Below are 20123 nucleotides of genomic sequence, written 5' to 3'. Positions count from 1 at the left end.
CGATACAGTATCATTATTTGGATATTATCTTTGTTGTTTCATGTTGCTGGGTAGGAGGCTTCATCTTGGAGATGGTTCTCTATGGAGAGCTGCGATACAGTATCATTATTTGGATATTATCTTTGTTGTTTCATGTTGCTGGGTAGGAGGCTTCATCTTGGAGATGGTTCTATATGTGGCTCTATTGAACCTTCACAGTAACAGTTGACTTCCAGTATTCTTACTGGCTCTGGAGTAGATAACAATATTGTGATGTAATTAAGTAGTCAAATATAGGCTATGCCTCATAACCCCTAATTTCATTGTGTGATTTTGGGTTACGTTGACATAATCAACATATTGTATTATTTCACCAGGTGTCTGAAAACAAAGGTTCATGTTTGATTCATGTTGCTTGCTGTATCCTATTTAGGACATACACAGGCAATCACACACACACACACACACACACACACACACACACACACACACCTGCACAAATGATAAGTCAGCTTTCTTCCAAACATATTAAAATAGTTTATTTCATTTCTCACTTTAAACAAACCAAAGAGCTTCCTCTCTTCCTCTCTTCCTCTGAGATAGTAGCCTATGTGTCTGTATGTGTGACCATGTCAGTGTCTGTGTCCTTCACCTGTCTGTCTATGTGTGGTGTGTATAATCAACCCAACCCTTTTTCTGTGTATGTGTGTAAACCTGCATCTCTGTCCCTTTGAACCTGCATTGAGGATCTTGCTAATCTTATCATGAATTCACTCATGGAGCAAGAGCTGCTGTTCTGTGGAGAGTGGGCAGGGGGAGCTGTTTCACTTCTTGGTGAAGAACTCATTGCACATCATGGTCAGGCAGGCCACCAGTGTGACATACTCCTGGAAGTCCACACTGCCATCTGAGTTAGCGTCCAGATCTTTGAAGATCTTGTCAACCTTTGCCTGGTCAGTGTTTTTCTGTTATAATGATCAGAGAGAGAGAGAGGTAATGGGTGAGACTTTGATTTCAGAAGTTAACACTAGAATCCACACAGTTATTTGTTTATAAAGGTGTGAGAGATTAAGTTATTCTATTGGATGAGGCGGGTCATGTGTTTGTGATGTTCCAAGCAATTCAATATTTCAATGGTGTCTGTCTTTAGCAGTATTGTATTTGGTTGTGCTGCTAATAAAGCATGACTGAACTGAACTGTTCCTAGGATGCACTCACCCCCATGATTTCTCCAAGCTCAGCATTGAGCAGATCTTTGAGTTCTCCCTTGCTCAGGGTCGTCTTGTCGCCCTCCTTGCCAGAGTACTTGTGGAAGGCTGAGATGAGCAATGCCATACCCTGCTGGACCTGTGCCATGGTGACTACAACACACAGAGAGAGAGAGAGAGAGAGAGAGATAGAGAGAGAGAGAGAGAGAGAGAGAGAGAGAGAGAGAGAGAATGGAGGTACAAGTATAGGTTATTAATTTGTGGTATTATCAATGTTTTATAATGATAGCAGGATGCTAGTGGACATGATGTCCACACACAGAGAGAGGAATGTTTGCTTACTCTGTATTCACAGTATAATACATCTAATATTATCAACATTATATGAAATATTTGATTAATTTATTTGACTTTTTGAAATGTGAAATCCCAGAAACTAAGTTAAAGGGATAAATGTCTTATTGTTGACTGAATTATCCAATTCAAATCTATTTTTATCTTACATTCGGGTTACCATTCCATACATGTCTGGGAAATAAAGTCATGTTGGCACTGGTTTAATCATGTTTAAACATAAGGTTCAGGTTGAATAGAGGGTTTAAAGAATATTAACGGTTGTTGCACACGGTTGTTACACACACACCACACCCCACTACTGCAAACAAGTTCTACATCTCTACCACAAAGGGAGGAAGAGAAAGAGAGGGGGAGGAGAGATGGAGAGCAACGCAACAGAGGCAATTAGAGAGAGAGAGAGAGGCGGAGAGAGGTAAGAGAGAGAGAGAGGCGGATATGGAGTGGAGAAAGGAAGAGAAGAGGGGGCTGAGTTGTTTAAACACAAACAGACATTGCTCTAGCCAACGCCCTAGCATGTCTCTCTCATTAACTCTGGGGGATTTTAAGGAGAGAAAGATATAAAGTATATATATATATATAAAGAGAAAGAGAGAGAGAGAGGGACAGACACATAGACAAAAAGACAGATGGGAGGAAATTGGTGGGCAGGCTGAAAGCCGTGTTGGTAATTTCAGGCAAACAATAACATAGAAATCCCAGCACCTCCCCCACCCCTCACCTGTCTCCACCCTCTTTCTATCTAGTTTGCTTAAGGTGTGTCTCTTCACTCTGTCCCTTCACATATCTCACCACTATATAGGGAGGTGGCTCTCTCTATTCTCTCTTTCTCTGCCTACCCATAGTCTAGTTCTTGAGTTTAAGGAAGCGTCTGTAATGTAAATCCCTCATTTAGCTGACCCTCCTCTCCAGTGTGACTTGCAGTAAGTGCGGTCAAATAAGGAGTTGAAGCAACCATACAGTACGAACATGGTAAGCACAACATTATAGTTGTAAGGAACAACCCCAGTCACTGTGGTGGACTCCACTGATCTCTCTCTGAGTCACTGTCAGCTGCCCCAGGACCAGCAGGCATCCAATCAGACACACCTTCTTACCCCCCCCCCCCCCCCCCCCTCCCCTGACTGCCCATCTGATAACTAGAAACACACTCTACTCACAGAATGGTCAGAGTGAGGGGATAGAGAGTTTATGGTAAGGACAGAGTGAAGGAAAGAGAGAGCGAGAGAGAGAGAGAGAGGGGGGTGTGGAGGATAGAAAGAGGTAGTGTTCTGCACTATGGAAGAATTGAGGGAGGGAGAGAGAGTGGGGAGGAGGAGGAAGAGAAGAGACATTCTTTCATTTAAACTGCGTAGTGCTCTGAGTAGCACCCACACATGTTTGAATGGAAAGGCAGACAGAGTTACGCCCTCCGCAGAGCTTGGCTCAAGAGCACAAACAGTGTAGACAGGCGCTTACTAACTGTTGCAAAGCACACCCTGAAGTCATTCATACTTTTGCAGTCAAGTATAAAACATTAAACTACACACAATTGCAAATAAATGTTGTAAACCCCCCATTGAGAATGTATAATTTGACACATCTAACACATCATAGACACACACAGCTAAAACAAACTGAAGCATTTTATGAGCGAGGCACTCAGGTACATGTTTTACTAGGTTTAGTTTTCACTCACCGAAGTTGTGCGAGGAGTTGGACAGTCAGAGAAAGAGAGAGAGAGGGAGTGAGGAAGAGAGGGATGGGCTGTTGGTTTTAAACATTGATTACCACACCCCACTCTCCCCTCCCCTTTCCTCTCCTTATCCCTCTTTATCTGATGGAAATGGAAACTCTAATGTACATGTGAACTAGTTCTTCATGTGAACTAGTTACTGAACAAATTATACTAGGCATATATATTTTCTAAAGTTAGTAATTACTTCACATGACTGTATCACCATAGTAACCAAACAATAACAGAAAACATACAGGAAGGGGAAATCCCTGCATATGTCTAATGTCAACGCATCACCGGGGGCAAACTACCTGCCCTCCAGGACACCTACACCACCCGATGTCACAGGAAGGCCATAAAGATCATCAAGGACATCAACCACCCGAGCCACTGCCTGTTCACCCCGCTATCATCCAGAAGGCGAGGTCAGTACAGGTGCATCAAAGCTGGGACCGAGAGACTGAAAAACAGCTTCTATCTCAAGGCCATCAGACTGTTAAACAGCCACCACTAACACTGAGTGGCTGCTGCCAACACACTGACACTGACTCAACTCCAGCCACTTTAATAATGGGAATTGATGGGAAATGATGTAAATATATCACTAGCCACTTTAAACAATGCTACCTTATATAATGTTACTTACCCTACATTATTCATCTCATATGCATACGTATATACTGTACTCTATATCACCGACTGTATCCTTATGTAATACATGTATCACTAGCCACTTTAAACTATGCCACTTTGTTTACATACTCATCTCATTTGTACATACTGTACTCGATACCATCTACTGTATCTTGCCTATGCTGCTCTGTACCATCACTCATTCATATATCCTTATGTACATATTCTTTATCCCCTTACACTGTGTACAAGACAGTAGTTTTGGAATTGTTAGTTAGATTACTTGTTATTACTGCCTTGTCGGAACTAGAAGCACAAGCATTTCGCTACACTCGCATTAACATCTGCTAACCATGTGTATGTGACAAATAAAATTTGATTTGATTTGATTTGATGTCTTTGAATGAGAGTGAATACCTCTTATTCTGACTGTAGTTATTCCTCCAACTACTTTTCAGTTAAGAAGAATGTAGTAACACTGCAGCGTTCTCCAAACTGGCCAAGCTTCTCCAAACTGGCAAAATTTCTCCAAACTGGTCAAGCTTCTCCAAACCGGCAACACTTCTTCAAACTGGCCAAGCTTCTCCAAACTGGCAAAATTTCTCCAAACTGGCCAAGCTTCTCCAAACTGGCCAAGCTTCTCCAAACCGGCAAAACTTCTCCAAACTGGCCAAGCTTCTCCAAACCAGAAAAACTTCTCCTAGTATAATTTTACCGGAAAAACATCTCCAAACTGGCCAAGCTTCTCCAAACTGGCCAAGCTTCTCCAAATTGGAAAAACTTCTCCAAACTGGCCAAGCTTCTCCAAACTGGCCAAGCTTCTCCAAACCGGAAAGACTTCTTCAAACTGGCCAAGCTTCTCCAAACTGGCAAAATTTCTCCAAACTGGCCAAGCTTCTCCAAACTGGCCAAGCTTCTCCAAACCGGCAAAACTTCTCCAAACTGGCCAAGCTTCTCCAAACCAGAAAAACTTCTCCTAGTATAATTTTACCGGAAAAACATCTCCAAACTGGCCAAACTTCTCCAAACTGGAAAAACTTCTCCAAACTGGCCAAGCTTCTCCAAACTGGAAAAACTTCTCCAAACTGGCCAAGCTTCTCCAAACTGGAAAAACTTCTCCAAACTGGCCAAGCTTCTCCAAACCGGCAACACTTCTTCAAACTGGCCAAGCTTCTCCAAACTGGCCAAGCTTCTCCAAACTGGCCAAGCTTCTCCAAACCGGCAAAACTTCTCCAAACTGGCCAAGCTTCTCCAAACCAGAAAAACTTCTCCTAGTATAATTTTACCGGAAAAACATCTCCAAACTGGCCAAGCTTCTCCAAACTGGCCAAGCTTCTCCAAATTGGAAAAACTTCTCCAAACTGGCCAAGCTTCTCCAAACTGGCCAAGCTTCTCCAAACCGGAAAGACTTCTTCAAACTGGCCAAGCTTCTCCAAACTGGCAAAATTTCTCCAAACTGGCCAAGCTTCTCCAAACTGGCCAAGCTTCTCCAAACCGGCAAAACTTCTCCAAACTGGCCAAGCTTCTCCAAACCAGAAAAACTTCTCCTAGTATAATTTTACCGGAAAAACATCTCCAAACTGGCCAAACTTCTCCAAACTGGAAAAACTTCTCCAAACTGGCCAAGCTTCTCCAAACTGGAAAAACTTCTCCAAACTGGCCAAGCTTCTCCAAACTGGAAAAACTTCTCCAAACTGGCCAAGCTTCTCCAACCCGGCAACACTTCTTCAAACTGGCCAAGCTTCTCCAAACTGGCAAAATTTCTCCAAACTGGCCAAGCTTCTCCAAACCGGCAAAACTTCTCCAAACTGTCCAAGCTTCTCCAAAATGCAAATTAATTACTTAAAAATCATACAATGTGATTTTCTGGATTTTGTTTTAGATTCTGTCTCTCACAGTTGAAGTGTACCTATGATTAAAATTACAGACCTCTACATGCATTGTAAATAGGAAAACCTGCAAAATCAGCAGTGTATCAAATACTTGTTCTCCCCACTGTATATCAACGAATTGGCGCGGGCACTAGAAAGGTCTGCAGCACCCGGCCTCACCCTACTTGTCACCAACCAAGGAGGGCCTACAGCATCACCTAGATATTCTGTACAGATTTTGCCAGACCTGGGCCCTGACAGTAAATCTCAGTAAGACCAAAATAATGGTGTTCCAAAAAATACTTGAATCAGTCATAGAGCCCATTGCCCTTTATGGTTGTGAAGTCTGGGGTCCGCTCACCAACCAAGATTTCACAAAATGGGACAAACACCAAATTGAGACTCTGCATGCAGAATTCTGCAGAATTACCCTCTGTGTACAACGTAGAACACCAAATAATGCATGCAGAGCAGAATTAGGCCGATACCCACTAATGAACAAAATCCAGAAAAGAGATTCTACAACCACCTAAAAGGAAGCGATTCCCAAACCTTCCATAACAAAGCCATCACCTACAGAGAGATGAACCTGGAGAAGAGTCCCCTAAGCAAGCTGGTACTGGGGCTCTGTTCACAAACACAAACAGACCCCACAGATAATTACTTGACACATTGGAAAGAATTAACAAAAAAACAGAGCAAACTAGAATGCTATTTGGCCCTAAACAGAGAGTACACAGTGGCAGAATACCTCACCACTGTGACTGACCCAAACTTAAGGAAAGCTTTGACTATGTACAGACTCAGTGAGCATAGCCTTGCTATTGAGAAAGGCCGCCGTAGGCAGACATGGCTCTCAAGAGAAGACAGGCTATGTGCTCACTGCCCACAAAATGAGGTGGAACCTGAGCTGCACTTTCTAACCTGCCAAATGTATGACCATATTAGAGAGACATATTTCCCTCAGATTACACAGATCAACAAAGAATTTGAAGACAAACCTCTTGAATTGAATTGAATTGAGAGAGATAGAGAGAGGGAGAGAGACAGAGACAGAGAGCGAAAGGGAGACAGAGAGAGAGAGAGAGAGGGAGAGGGGTGGGGCAGTGGGTGGAGTCAGGAGAATAAACTCTGTTAAGTTTGTGTAATTGTGTAACAAAGTTGGTGACTCACTGCAATAGAATGTATCTGTGTGTGTGTGTCTAAGAAGAAGAGATATTGCTTTAGGCTTTAGGACACACACACACACACACACACACACACACACACACACACACACACACACACACACACACACACACACACACACACACACACACACACACACACACACACACACACACACACACACACACACACACACACACACACACACACACACACACACACACACACACACACACATATGCAAGCAGACACACAGAAACACACACGCATTCAGGACATTCATGTGATTTGGGGTTGAGACTGGTTGATGTTTAAACATGTGGGACCCTTCTGGGCTACCAGGAGCGTAACAGTAGTGGAATACCGTAGTACAGTACCACCCATGAAGTGGAGAAATTATCCATGATTTGAAAACACATATTTCAGCTGAGCTTCCCTGGCACTTTCTGTTCCATTAAAACAAAAACAACATGTTACAAACAGAAAACATTGATCCTTCCTGTCAAAGATAGAACCCAGGTAGGGTAGCCATGGTAACTGTACAGAAGGGAAACACGCAGAAAGCAAATAATCCAACTGCCACACTAAAAGAGTATGACTGGAACACAGCTGACCACAGGAATGCTGTAAACACTACCAGTCTGGTCTGCTGCTCTGTTCAGGCTGTTACCCTGTACGACCTTCTCAGACAACTAGCACTGACAGTCAGATATCCTAGACTGGTCTTGGTTTCGTCAGTAGAAAAATATGACATGGTAACATTACTGTTAACTGCTGTCAATGGACATGGTTTACTAAACATCCACTACACTTGGGATGTGTTGTGGGAAAATGCTCCTCTACAACCAGTCTGGTGCCAACCTCAGGACTGTGTGTGTGTGTGTGTGTGTGTGTGTGTGTGTGTGTGTGTGTGCATGTCTGTATGTCTGTGCTCCGTGCTGCTAAATGGCATATATTATAATGTGTTTGTGTGTATACCTGCCTGCAATGTGCCTTGGTGAACAGTATATGTCCGGCCACATCCATGTGGTATGAGTCATGAATGAGTCATGGTAGTCATGGTGCGTGCCTTTTGTTGGTAAACAGGCCAGGGAATATTTGTGTGCAGGGACCGAGACTGTCAGCTTCCTCTCTCTCTATCTCTCTCGCTCTCTCTCTTTCTCTCACTGTGAAAAACTACAACTGGGGGAGAGGGAGGAAGGGTAGCCGGAGAGGGAGGCGAAAGGAGAGGAGTGTCCCTTTAAGGGGGACAGAGAGGGGATAGGGAGGAAGGGTAGCCAGAGAGGGAGGCGAAAGGAGAGGAGTGTCCCTTTAAGGGGGACAGAGAGGGGATAGGGAGGAAGGGAGGGGATTGGGGAAGAGATGAAGAAAGATGGAGGAAGGGAAGGAGTTAGAGATTGGATGGAGAGATGGATGGAGGGAAGGAGGTCGAGATGGAGGGAGGGAAGGAGTTAGAGATGGAGAGAGATATGGATGGAGGGAAGGAGGTAGAGAGAGGGGGCGAGGCTGCCGTCGAGTCTCAAACAGAGAGATGATTTTCTTCACACTGCCGAACATGTCACCAGACAGCCAAAAGCAAACAATAGATTATCTAAACCACATCAAAGGCGCTTCCATCCACCTCCATTCACTACAGCCTTCTGTGCAAAAGCCGGTTACTACCTATAGTAGGTAGAGAGTCAGAGAGGGTTTAAACTTAGAGGCACATCCAACAATTACTTCCATGAACAACTACAGAACAGGGGTAGTTGAACAGATCACCATGTGGTTGTATTGAGGTCAATGGGAGAGAGGAAGATTAGATCCATGTGCGTGCTGTCACAAGCGTGATCTGGGATTCCTATTGGAGAAATAGATTTTGGGTATCCTCCAATCTTTGGTGGATCAATCCCACAGACCCAGCCAGTCGCGCCCAGCCTGCCGAGAAGATCTACGATTAAAATGGCCTTTGTCTGTGGATTAGGATTAGCCTATGCAGATTACTTCCTTATTCCATCCAGCAGCCAGGTGTCTGATTGGCTAATCTATTTATTTCCGGTTTATGCAGGGCGGCTTTATACAGTAACAGTTGACTTCCTGTATTCTTACTGGCTCTGGAGTAGATAACAATATTGTGACGTAATTAAGTAGTCAAATATAGGCTATGCCTCATAACCCCTAATTTCATTGTGTGATTTTGGGTTACGTTGACATAATCAACATATTGTATTATTTCAGCAGGTGTCTGAAAACAAAGGTTCATGTTTGATTCATGTTGCTTGCTGTATCCTATTTAGGACATACACAGGCAATCACACATGCACAAACACACAGACACACAGACACACAGACACACAGACACACACACACACACACACACACACACACACACACACACACACACACACACACACACCTGCACAAATGATAAGTCAGCTTTCTTCCAAACATATTAAAATAGTTTATTTCATTTTTCACTTTAAACAAACCAAAGAGCTTCCTCTCCATCTCATGAGATAGTAGCCTATATGTCTGTATGTGTACATGTCAGTGTCTGTGTCCTTCACCTGTCTGTCTATGTGTGGTGTGTATAATCAACCCAACCCTTTTTCTGTGTATGTGTGTAAACCTGCATCTCTGTCCCTTTGAACCTGCATTGAGGATCTTGCTAATCTTATCATGAATTCACTCATGGAGCAAGAGCTGCTGTTCTGTGGAGAGTGGGCAGGGGGAGCTGTTTCACTTCTTGGTGAAGAACTCATTGCACACCATGGTGAGGCAGGCCACCAGTGTGACATACTCCTGGAAGTCCACACTGCCATCTGAGTTAGCGTCCAGATCTTTGAAGATCTTGTCAACCTTTGCCTGGTCAGTGTTTTTCTGTTATAATGATCAGAGAGAGAGAGAGGTAATGGGTGAGACTTTGATTTCAGAAGTTAACACTAGAATCCACACAGTTATTTGTTTATAAAGGTGTGAGAGATTAAGTTATTCTATTGGATGAGGCGGGTCATGTGTTTGTGATGTTCCAAGCAATTCAATATTTCAATGGTGTCTGTCTTTAGCAGTATTGTATTTGGTTGTGCTGCTAATAAAGCATGACTGAACTGAACTGTTCCTAGGATGCACTCACCCCCATCATCTCTCCAAGCTCAGCGTTGAGCAGATCTTTGAGTTCTCCCTTGCTCAGGGTCGTCTTGTCGCCCTCCTTGCCAGAGTACTTGTGGAAGGCTGAGATGAGCAATGCCATACCCTGCTGGACCTGTGCCATGGTGACTACAACACACACAGAGAGAGAGAGAGAGAGAGAGAGAGATAGAGAGAGAGAGAGAGAGAGAGAGAGAGAGAGAGAGAGAGAGAGAGAGAGAGAGAGAGAGAGAGAGAGAGAGAATGGAGGTACAAGTATAGGTTATTAATTTGTGGTATTATCAATGTTTTATTATGATAGCAGGATGCTAGTGGACATGATGTCCACACACAGAGAGAGGAATGTTTGCTTACTCTGTATTCACAGTATAATACATCTAATATTATCAACATTATATGAAATATTTGATTAATTTATTTGACTTTTTGAAATGTGAAATCCCAGAAACTAAGTTAAAGGGATAAATGTCTTATTGTTGACTGAATAATCCAATTCAAATCTATTTTTATCTTACATCCGGGTTACCATTCCATACATGTCTGGGAAATAAAGTCATGTTGGCACTGGTTTAATCGTGTTTAAACATAAGGTTCAGGTTGAATAGAGGGTTTAAAGAATATTAACGGTTGTTGCACACGGTTGTTACACACACACCACACCCCACTACTGCAAACAAGTTCTACATCTCTACCACAAAGGGAAGAAGAGAAAGAGAGGGGGAGGAGAGATGGAGAGCAACGCAACAGAGGCAATTAGAGAGAGAGAGAGAGGCGGAGAGAGGTAAGAGAGAGAGAGAGGCGGATATGGAGTGGAGAAAGGAAGTGAAGAGGGGGCTGAGTTGTTTAAACACAAACAGACATTGCTCTAGCCAACGCCCTAGCATGTCTCTCTCATTAACTCTGGGGGATTTTAAGGAGAGAAAGATATAAAGTATATATATATATATAAAGAGAAAGAGAGAGAGAGAGGGACAGACACATAGACAAAAAGACAGATGGGAGGAAATTGGTGGGCAGGCTGAAAGCCGTGTTGGTAATTTCAGGCAAACAATAACATAGAAATCCCAGCACCTCCCCCACCCCTCACCTGTCTCCACCCTCTTTCTATCTAGTTAGGTTAAGGTGTGTCTTTTCACTCTGTCCCTTCAAATATCTCACCACTATATAGGGAGGTGGCTCTCTCTATTCTCTCTTGCTCTGCCTACCCATAGTCTAGATCTTGAGTTTAAGGAAGCGTCTGTAATGTAAATCCCTCATTTAGCTGACCCTCCTCTCCAGTGTGACTTGCAGTAAGTGCGGTCAAATAAGGAGTTGAAGCAACCATACAGTACGAACATGGTAAGCACAACATTATAGTTGTAAGGAACAACCCCAGTCACTGTGGTGGACTCCACTGATCTCTCTCTGAGTCACTGTCAGCTGCCCCAGGACCAGCAGGCATCCAATCAGACACACCTTCTTACCCCCCCCCCCCCCCCCCCCTCCCCTGACTGCCCATCTGATAACTAGAAACACACTCTACTCACAGAATGGTCAGAGCGAGGAGAGAGAGAGTTTATGGTAAGGACAGAGTGAAAGAAAGAGAGAGCGAGAGAGAGAGGGGGGGTGTGGAGGATAGAAAGAGGTAGTGTTCTGCACTATGGAAGGATTGAGGGAGAGAGAGGGGAGGAGGAGGAGGAGGAAGAGAAGAGAGATTCTTTCATTTAAACTGCGTAGTGCTCTGAGTAGCACCCACACATGTTTGAATGGAAAGGCAGACAGAGTTACGCCCTCCGCAGAGCTTGGCTCAAGAGCACAAACAGTGTAGACAGGCGCTTACTAACTGTTGCAAAGCACACCCTGAAGTCATTCATACTTTTGCAGTCAAGTATAAAACATTAAACTACACACAATTGCAAATAAATGTTGTAAACCCTCCATTGAGAATGTATAATTTGGCACATCTAACACATCATAGACACACACAGCTAAAACAAACTGAAGCATTTTATGAGCGAGGCACTCAGGTACATGTTTTACTAGGTTTAGTTTTCACTCACCGAAGTTGTGCGAGGAGTTGGACAGTCAGAGAAAGAGAGAGAGAGGGAGTGAGGAAGAGAGGGATGGGCTGTTGGTTTTAAACATTGATTACCACACCCCACTCTCCCCTCCCCTTTCCTCTCCTTGTCCCTCTTTATCTGATGGAAATGGAAACTCTAATGTACATGTGAACTAGTTCTTCATGTGAATTAGTTACTGAACAAATTATATTTTATTATATTAGATTTTCTAAAGTTAATGATTACTTCACATGACTGTATCACCATAGTAACCAAACAATAACAGAAAACACGCAGAAAGGAGAAATCCCTGCATATGTCTAATGTCTTTGAATGAGAGTGAATACCTCTTATTCTGACTGTAGTTATTCATCAAACTACTTTTCAGTTAAGAAGAATGTAGTAACACTGCAGCGTTCTCTAAACTGGCCAAGCTTCTCCAAACTGGAAAATCTTCTCCAAACTGGCCAAGCTTCTCCAAACCGAAAAAACTTCTCCAAACTGGCCAAGCTTCTCCAAACCGGAAAAACTTCTCCAAACTGGTCAAGCTTCTCCAAACTGGCCAAGCTTCTCCAAACTGGTCAAGCTTCTCCAAACCGGCAAAACTTATCCAAACTGGCGAAGCTTCTCCAAACTGGAAAAACTTCTCCAAACTGGCCAAGCTTCTCCAAACTGGCCAAGCTTCTCCAAACTGGCCAAGCTTCTCCAATCCGGAAAAACTTCTCCGAACTGGCCAAGCTTCTCCAAACCGGAAAAACTCCTCCAAACCGGAAAATCTTCTCCAAACTGGCCAAGCTTCTCCAAACCGGCAAAACTTCTCCAAACTGGCCAAGCTTCTCCAAACTGGCCAAGCTTCTCCAAACCGGAAAAACTTCTCCGAACTGGCCAAGCTTCTCCAAACCGGAAAAACTTATCCAAACTGGCCAAGCTTCTCCAAACTGGCCAAGCTTCTCCAAACCGGAAAAACTTCTCCAAACTGGTCAAGCTTCTCCAAACCGGAAAAACCTCTCCAAACTGGCCAAGCTTCTCCAAACTGGCCAAGCTTCTCCAAACCTGACAAGCTTCTCCAGACTGGCCAAGCTTCTCCAAACTGGCCAAGCTTCTCCAAACCGAAAAAACTTCTCCAAACTGGCCAAGCTTCTCCAAACTGGCCTAGCTTCTCCAATCTGGCAATACTTCTCCAGACTTGCCAAACTTCTCCAAACTGGCCAAACTAACCTGTAGGGCTACCTTACTGGCTGACTGGCTCCATAGACCCCTCCGGGTTATTATGAACATTACTATTCTAAAGTAGAAAATCAGAATTCAGATGACATGCCCTGTGAAACTATGCATACATACAAACACAGACAGACACACGCAACACCCTGTGAGCAGAGGCATCAAACAACACCCTGTGAGCAGAGGCATCAAACAACACCCTGTGAGCAGAGGCATCACACAACACCCTGTGAGCAGAGGCATCAAACAACACCCTGTGAGCAGAGGCATCAAACAACACCCTGTGAGCAGAGGCATCACACAACACCCTGTGAGCAGAGGCATCACACAACACCCTGTGAGCAGAGGCATCACACAACACCCTGTGAGCAGAGGCATCACACAACACCCTGTGAGCAGAGGCATCAAACAACACCCTGTGAGCAGAGGCATCACACACAACACCCTGTGAGCAGAGGCATCACACACAACACCCTGTGAGCAGAGGCATCACACAACACCCTGTGAGCAGAGGCATCACACAACACCCTGTGAGCAGAGGCATCAAACAACACCCTGTGAGCAGAGGCATCACACACACAACACCCTGTGAGCAGAGGCATCAAACAACACCCTGTGAGCAGAGGCGTCACACACACAAAACCCTGTGAGCAGAGGCATCACACACAACACCCTGTGAGCAGAGGCATCACACACACAACACCCTGTGAGCAGAGGCATCAAACAACACCCTGTGAGCAGAGGCGTCACACACAACACCCTGTGAGCAGAGGCATCACACACACAACACCCTGTGAGCAGAGGCATCACACACGGTGGTGTGACTTATTTACAGTGCTTGACTTGGACTGAAATTGGCCCCGATAATCATTTTGGTTGGCGGTACTGTTTATATTTAGGTGCAGGAGCACCACAATACTTTTGAGATAATATTCTATAAGAGGAACAGGAGCTCAAGCAGAAAAGAACTTGAGGTGCTGGTACTCAGCTTCGGTGAGCTCCTGCCCAAGTCAAGCACTGCTTATTTATCCTTTATCTCACAGGAAACACACCACACACAAGACTTTACACTAGAGAGGTAACTAAGCAAGATAGTGCTCGTCATTTAGTACCACTCTAGTTCTACAATCAGTCTTGTGTGTGTGTGTGTGTGTGTGTGTGTGTGTGTGTGTGTGTGTGTGTGTGTGTGTGTGTGTGTGTGTGTGTGTGTGAGTGTGTGTGTGTGTGTGTGTGTGTGTGTGTGTGTGTGTGTGTACACGTGTCTGCATGTACAGTGCCTTGCGAAAGTATTCGGTCCCCTTGAACTTTGCGACCTTTTGCCACATTTCATGCTTCAAACATAAAGATATAAAACTGTATTTTTTTGTGAAGAATCAACAACAAGTGGGACACAATCATGAAGTGGAACGACATTTATTGGATATTTCAAACTTTTTTAACAAATCAAAAACTGAAAAATTGGGCGTGCAAAATTATTCAGCCCCCTTAAGTTAATACTTTGTAGCGCCACCTTTTGCTGCGATTACAGCTGTAAGTCGCTTGGGGTATGTCTCTATCAGTTTTGCACACCGAGAGACTGACATTTTTTCCCATTCCTCCTTGCAAAACAGCTCGAGCTCAGTGAGGTTGGATGGAGAGCATTTGTGAACAGCAGTTTTCAGTTCTTTCCACAGATTCTCGATTGGATTCAGGTCTGGACTTTGACTTGGCCATTCTAACACCTGGATATGTTTATTTTTGAACCATTCCATTGTAGATTTTGCTTTATGTTTTGGATCATTGTCTTGTTGGAAGACAAATCTCCGTCCCAGTCTCAGGTCTTTTGCAGACTCCATCAGGTTCTTCTTCTTCATCACCATTCTTCTTCCAGAATGGTCCTGTATTTGGATCCATCCATCTTCCCATCAATTTTAACCATCTTCCCTGTCCCTGCTGAAGAAAAGCAGGCCCAAACCATGATGCTGCCACCACCATGTTTGACAGTGGGGTGGTGTGTTCAGCTGTGTTGCTTTTACGCCGAACATAAAGTTTTGCATTGTTGCCAAAAAGTTCAATTTTGGTTTCATCTGACCAGAGCACCTTCTTCCACATGTTTGGTGTGTCTCCCAGGTGGCTTGTGGCAAACTTTAAACGACACTTTTTATGGATATCTTTAAGAAATGGCTTTCTTCTTGCCACTCTTCCATAAAGGCCAGATTTGTGCAATATACGACTGATTGTTGTCCTATGGACAGAGTCTCCCACCTCAGCTGTAGATCTCTGCAGTTCATCCAGAGTGATCATGGGCCTCTTGGCTGCATCTCTGATCAGTCTTCTCCTTGTATGAGCTGAAAGTTTAGCGGGAAGGCCAGGTCTTGGTAGATTTGCGGTGGTCTGATACTCCTTCCATTTCAATATTATCGCTTGCACAGTGCTCCTTGGGATGTTTAAAGCTTGGGAAATATTTTTGTATCCAAATCCGGCTTTAAACTTCTTCACAACAGTATCTCGGACCTGCCTGGTGTGTTCCTTGTTCTTCATGATGCTCTCTGCGCTTTAACGGACCTCTGAGACTATCACAGTGCAGGTGCATTTATACGGAGACTTGATTACACACAGGTGGATTGTATTTATCATCATTAGTCATTTAGGTCAACATTGGATCATTCAGAGATCCTCACTGAACTTCTGGAGAGAGTTTGCTGCACTGCAGTCAGACTAATATCACATGCTTCTCTGAGGGGTGTGTGGTGTTGTGTGAGCCTAATTACAGCAACAAGCACCACAAAGACTCATTCACAACCATCCCCACTTCCTGGAACCCATCTCAGCTCTAGAGAAAGAAAAATCTACACTCTGGGAAAAAAATATTCTGATAGAACCAAAAAGGCTTTGCTTGCTTCATGCTGTATATGGCACCCCTTAAGGTTCTATAAAGAACCAAAATTGTTTCCAAGGGTTCAAATTTATATGGAACCTATTTTGGTTCAATGAAGAATAACCCCCGGGGTTCTTATCAAATAGGGTTCTATATAGAACCTTCAGGGGTGCCAAGCAATATAACCCTTTTTGGTTCTATCCAGAACCTTTTTTTCTAAGAGTAGAAAAAGAGGAATGGAGTATCCCTTTTTGCCTTGAGCTCTCCAGCACAGTTAATGCCATAAAGCATATTCCTAATGATACTGATCTCCTAGTACACACTAATATCCTCACTATAATGATGCCTTTATGCCTGGCTGCACATTAACATCAGGTGTGTTTGTGTAAAGATAAACTAGAGGGATATTAGCCTTTCTTAGCTGTCCTCTCCTGTGTGTGTGTGTGTGTGTGTGTGTGTGTGTGTGTGTGTGTGTGTGTGTGTGTGTGTGTGTGTGTGTGTGTGTGTGTGTGTATGTGTGTGTGTGTGTACAGCTGCTATAGTCACAGTGATTAAGTGGCAGCTCTATGCTAGTTGTTATAGTGCTAAATGAGGGAGGGGCTGAATAAATAATTTCTATGGATATTATGTTATTAGCCCTCTGCCTCTACAGAGAAAGAGGGAGGAGAGAGAGACAGAGAGAGAGAGGGCGAGAGAGAGAGAGAGAGAGAGAGAGAGAGAGAGAGAGAGAGAGGGTGTCACGTCCTGACCTTAGTTCCTTTTTTATGTCTCTCTTTTAGTTTGGTCAGGGCGTGAGTTGGGGTGGGCATTCTATGTTTTGTTCTGTGTGTTATATTTGTAGGTGTTTGGCCTGGTATGGTTCCCAATCAGAGGTAGCTGTCATCATTGTCTCTTATTGAGAACCATACTTAGGCAGCCTGTTTTCCCACTATGGGTTGTGGGTAGTTATTTTCTGTTTAGTGTGTGTTGCACCTGACGGAGCTGTTTCGGTTGTGCCTTTTGTTACTTTGTATTTAGTGTTCAGCTATATTTAATAAAATGCCGAACACGTACCACGCTCCACCTTGGTCCTCACCTTCTTCCACTAACGGCCGTTACAGAGGGGTGGGGGCAGTGGGTGGTGTCAGGAGAATAAACTCAGTTAAGTGTGTGTCATTGTGTAACTAAGTTGGTGACTCACTGCAATAGAATGTATCTGTGTTTGTGAGTGAGTGTGTGTGTGTGTGTGTGTGTGTGTGTGTGTGTGTGTGTGTGTGTGTGTGTGTGTGTGTGTGTGTGTGTGCCCCCAGGGCGGCTATTGTTTTATATCTTGACGATTTCACATTCAGAAACACAAAGACTTTGATGTGAATAAGACAACACAACAAACATAACAGTAGAAACATTTAGCAACGTTTAGATTCAAATTTATTTCAAATCAAATGTATTTATATAGCCCTTCTTACAACAGCTGATATATCAAAGTGTTGTACAGAAACCCAGCCTAAAACCCCAAACAGCAAGCAATGCAGGTGTAGAAGCACGGTGGCTAGGAAAAACTCCCTAGAAAGGCCAAAACCTAGGAAGAAACCTAGAGAGGAATATGAGGGGTGGCCATATGAGGCTATGAGGGGTGGCCAGTCCTCTTCTGGCTGTGCCGGGTGGAGATTATAACAGAACATGGCCAAGATGTTCAAATGTTCATAAATGACCAGCATGGTCAAATAATAATAATCACAGTAGTTGTCGAGGGTGCAGCAAGTCAGCACCTCAGGAGTAAATGTCAGTTGGCTTTTCATAGCCGATCATTGAGAGTGTCTCTACCGCTCCTGCTGTCTCTAGAGAGTTGAAAACAGCAGGTCTGGGGCAGGTAGCACGTCCGGTGAACAGGTCAGGGTTCCATAGCCGCACGCAGAACAGTTGAAACTGGAGCAGCAGCACGGCCAGGTGGACTGGGGACAGCAAGGAGTCATCATGCCAGGTAGTCCTGAGGCATGGTCCTAGGGCTCAGTTCCTCTGAGAGAGAGAGAGAGAAAGAAAGAGAGAGAAAGTGAATTAGAGAGCATACTTAAACTCACACAGGACACCGGAAAAGACGGGAGAAATACTCCAGATATAACAGACTGACCCTAGGCCCCCGACACATAAACTACTGCAGCATAAATACTGGAGGGGTCAGGAGACACTGTGGTCCATCCGATGAGACTCCCAGACAGGGCCAAAAGCGAGGATATAACCCCACCCACTTTGCCAAAGCACAGCCCCCACACCACTAGAGGGATATCTTCAACCACCAACTTACCATCCTGAGACAAGGCCGAGTATAGCCCACAAAGATCTCCGCAACGGCACAACCCAAGGGGGGGCGCCAATCCAGACAGGAAGACCACGTCAGTGACCCAACCCAGTCAAGTTACGCACCCCTCCTAGGGACGGTATGAAAGAGCCCTAGTAAGCCAGTGACTCTACCCCTGTCATAGGGTTAAATGCAGAGAATCCCAGTGGAGAGAGGGGAACCAGCCTGGCAAAGACAACAAGGGCGGTTCGTTGCTCCAGTGCCTTTCCATTCACCTTCACACTCCTGGGCCAGACTACACTCAATCATATGACCCACTTAAAGGTTGAGACTGAGTCTGCGTTTCTCACATGGGTAGGCAGACCATTCCATAAAAATGGAGCTCTATAGGAGAAGGCCCTGCCTCCAGCTGTTTGCTTAGAAATTCTAGGGACAATTAGGAGGCCTGCGTCTAGTGACCGTAGCGTACGTGTAGGTATAAACTGCAGGAGCCCATGTAGAAGAGATATTACTTTAGGCTTTAGGACACACACACACACACACACACACACACACACACACACACACACACACACACACACACACACACACACACACACACACACACACACACACACACACACACACACACACACACACGCAAGCAGACACACAGAAACACACACACGCATTCAGGACATTCATGTGATTTGGGGTTGAGACTGGTTGATGTTTAAACATGAAACAGAAAGGATTTGAATTCCAGTGTGGGACCCTTCTGGGCTGCCAGGAGCGTAACAGTAGTGGAATACCGTAGTACAGTACCACCCATGAAGTGGAGAAATCCATGGGTTAAACACATTATCCATGATTTGAAAACACATATTCCAGCTGAGCTTCCCTGGCACTCAGAAACTATCAGTGACATTTCTGTTCTATTATAACAAAAACAACATGTTACAAACAGAAAACATTAATCCGTCCTGTCAAAAGGTGTGCGTGTGTGTGTGTGTGTGTGTGTGTGTGTGTCTGTGTGTCTGTGTGTGTGTGTGTGTGTGTTCAGAGTGGACCAGAGGTTTATACAGATGAAGAGGCTTAATTACAAATTGAAGAATCTGAGTGAAATCTGTCTTCAGCGAAAGACAGATTGTGTTTCTCTCTACTCTCCACTCCAGTCTCTTCTCCACTCACCACTCCAGTCTCTTCTCCACTCTCCACTCCAGTCTCTTCTCCACTCTGCACTCCAGTCTCTTCTCCACTCTCCACTCCAGTCTCTTCTCCACTCTCCACTCTCCGCTCCAGTCTCTTCTCCACTCTCCACTCCAGTATCTTCTCCACTCTGCACTCGTCTCTTCTCCACTCTCCACTACAGTTTTTTCTCCACTCTCCACTCCAGTCTCTTCTACCCTCTCCACTCCAGTCTCTTCTCCACTATCCACTCCAGTCTCTTCTCCACTCTCAACTCCAGTCTATTCTCCACTCTGCACTCCAGTCTCTTCTCCACTCTCCACTCCAGTCTCTTCTCCACTCTCCACTCCAGCCTCTTCTCCACTCTCCACTCCAGTCTCTTCTCCACTCTCCACTCCAGTCTCTTCGCCACTCTCCACTCCACTCCAGTCTCTTCTCCACTCTGCACTCCAGTCTCTTCTCCACTCTCCACTCCAGTCACTTCTCCACTCTCCACTCGGCTCCAGTCT

General features: G+C 44.6%; 2 protein-coding genes across 2 annotated transcripts; both read right to left on the bottom strand.

Moving 5' to 3' along the window:
• Positions 1-498: 498 nt before the first annotated feature.
• On the bottom strand, positions 499-3269 carry s10i (Ictacalcin). The gene is given in 3 exon segments (NM_001165171.2): positions 499-944; positions 1198-1340; positions 3220-3269. Coding segments are annotated over 2 exon segments (279 nt in total). The 5' UTR covers positions 1336-1340; positions 3220-3269; the 3' UTR covers positions 499-803.
• A 6076-nt stretch (positions 3270-9345) lies between these two features.
• Positions 9346-12283, bottom strand: LOC110520890 (ictacalcin). The gene is made up of 3 exons (XM_036967731.2): positions 12095-12283; positions 10042-10184; positions 9346-9788 (listed from the first exon to the last, which is right to left on the bottom strand). The coding sequence occupies exons 2-3, from the start codon at positions 10177-10179 to the stop codon at positions 9648-9650; spliced, it is 279 nt and encodes a 92-aa protein (XP_036823626.1). The 5' UTR covers positions 10180-10184; positions 12095-12283; the 3' UTR covers positions 9346-9647.
• Positions 12284-20123: the final 7840 nt, after the last annotated feature.

The sequence above is a fragment of the Oncorhynchus mykiss genome, chromosome 3 (genome assembly GCF_057628025.1).
Source record: "Oncorhynchus mykiss isolate SJ-2025 chromosome 3, ASM5762802v1, whole genome shotgun sequence".
Taxonomy (NCBI): Eukaryota; Metazoa; Chordata; class Actinopteri; order Salmoniformes; family Salmonidae; genus Oncorhynchus; species Oncorhynchus mykiss.
This window is presented reverse-complemented; position numbering and strand designations above follow the sequence as displayed.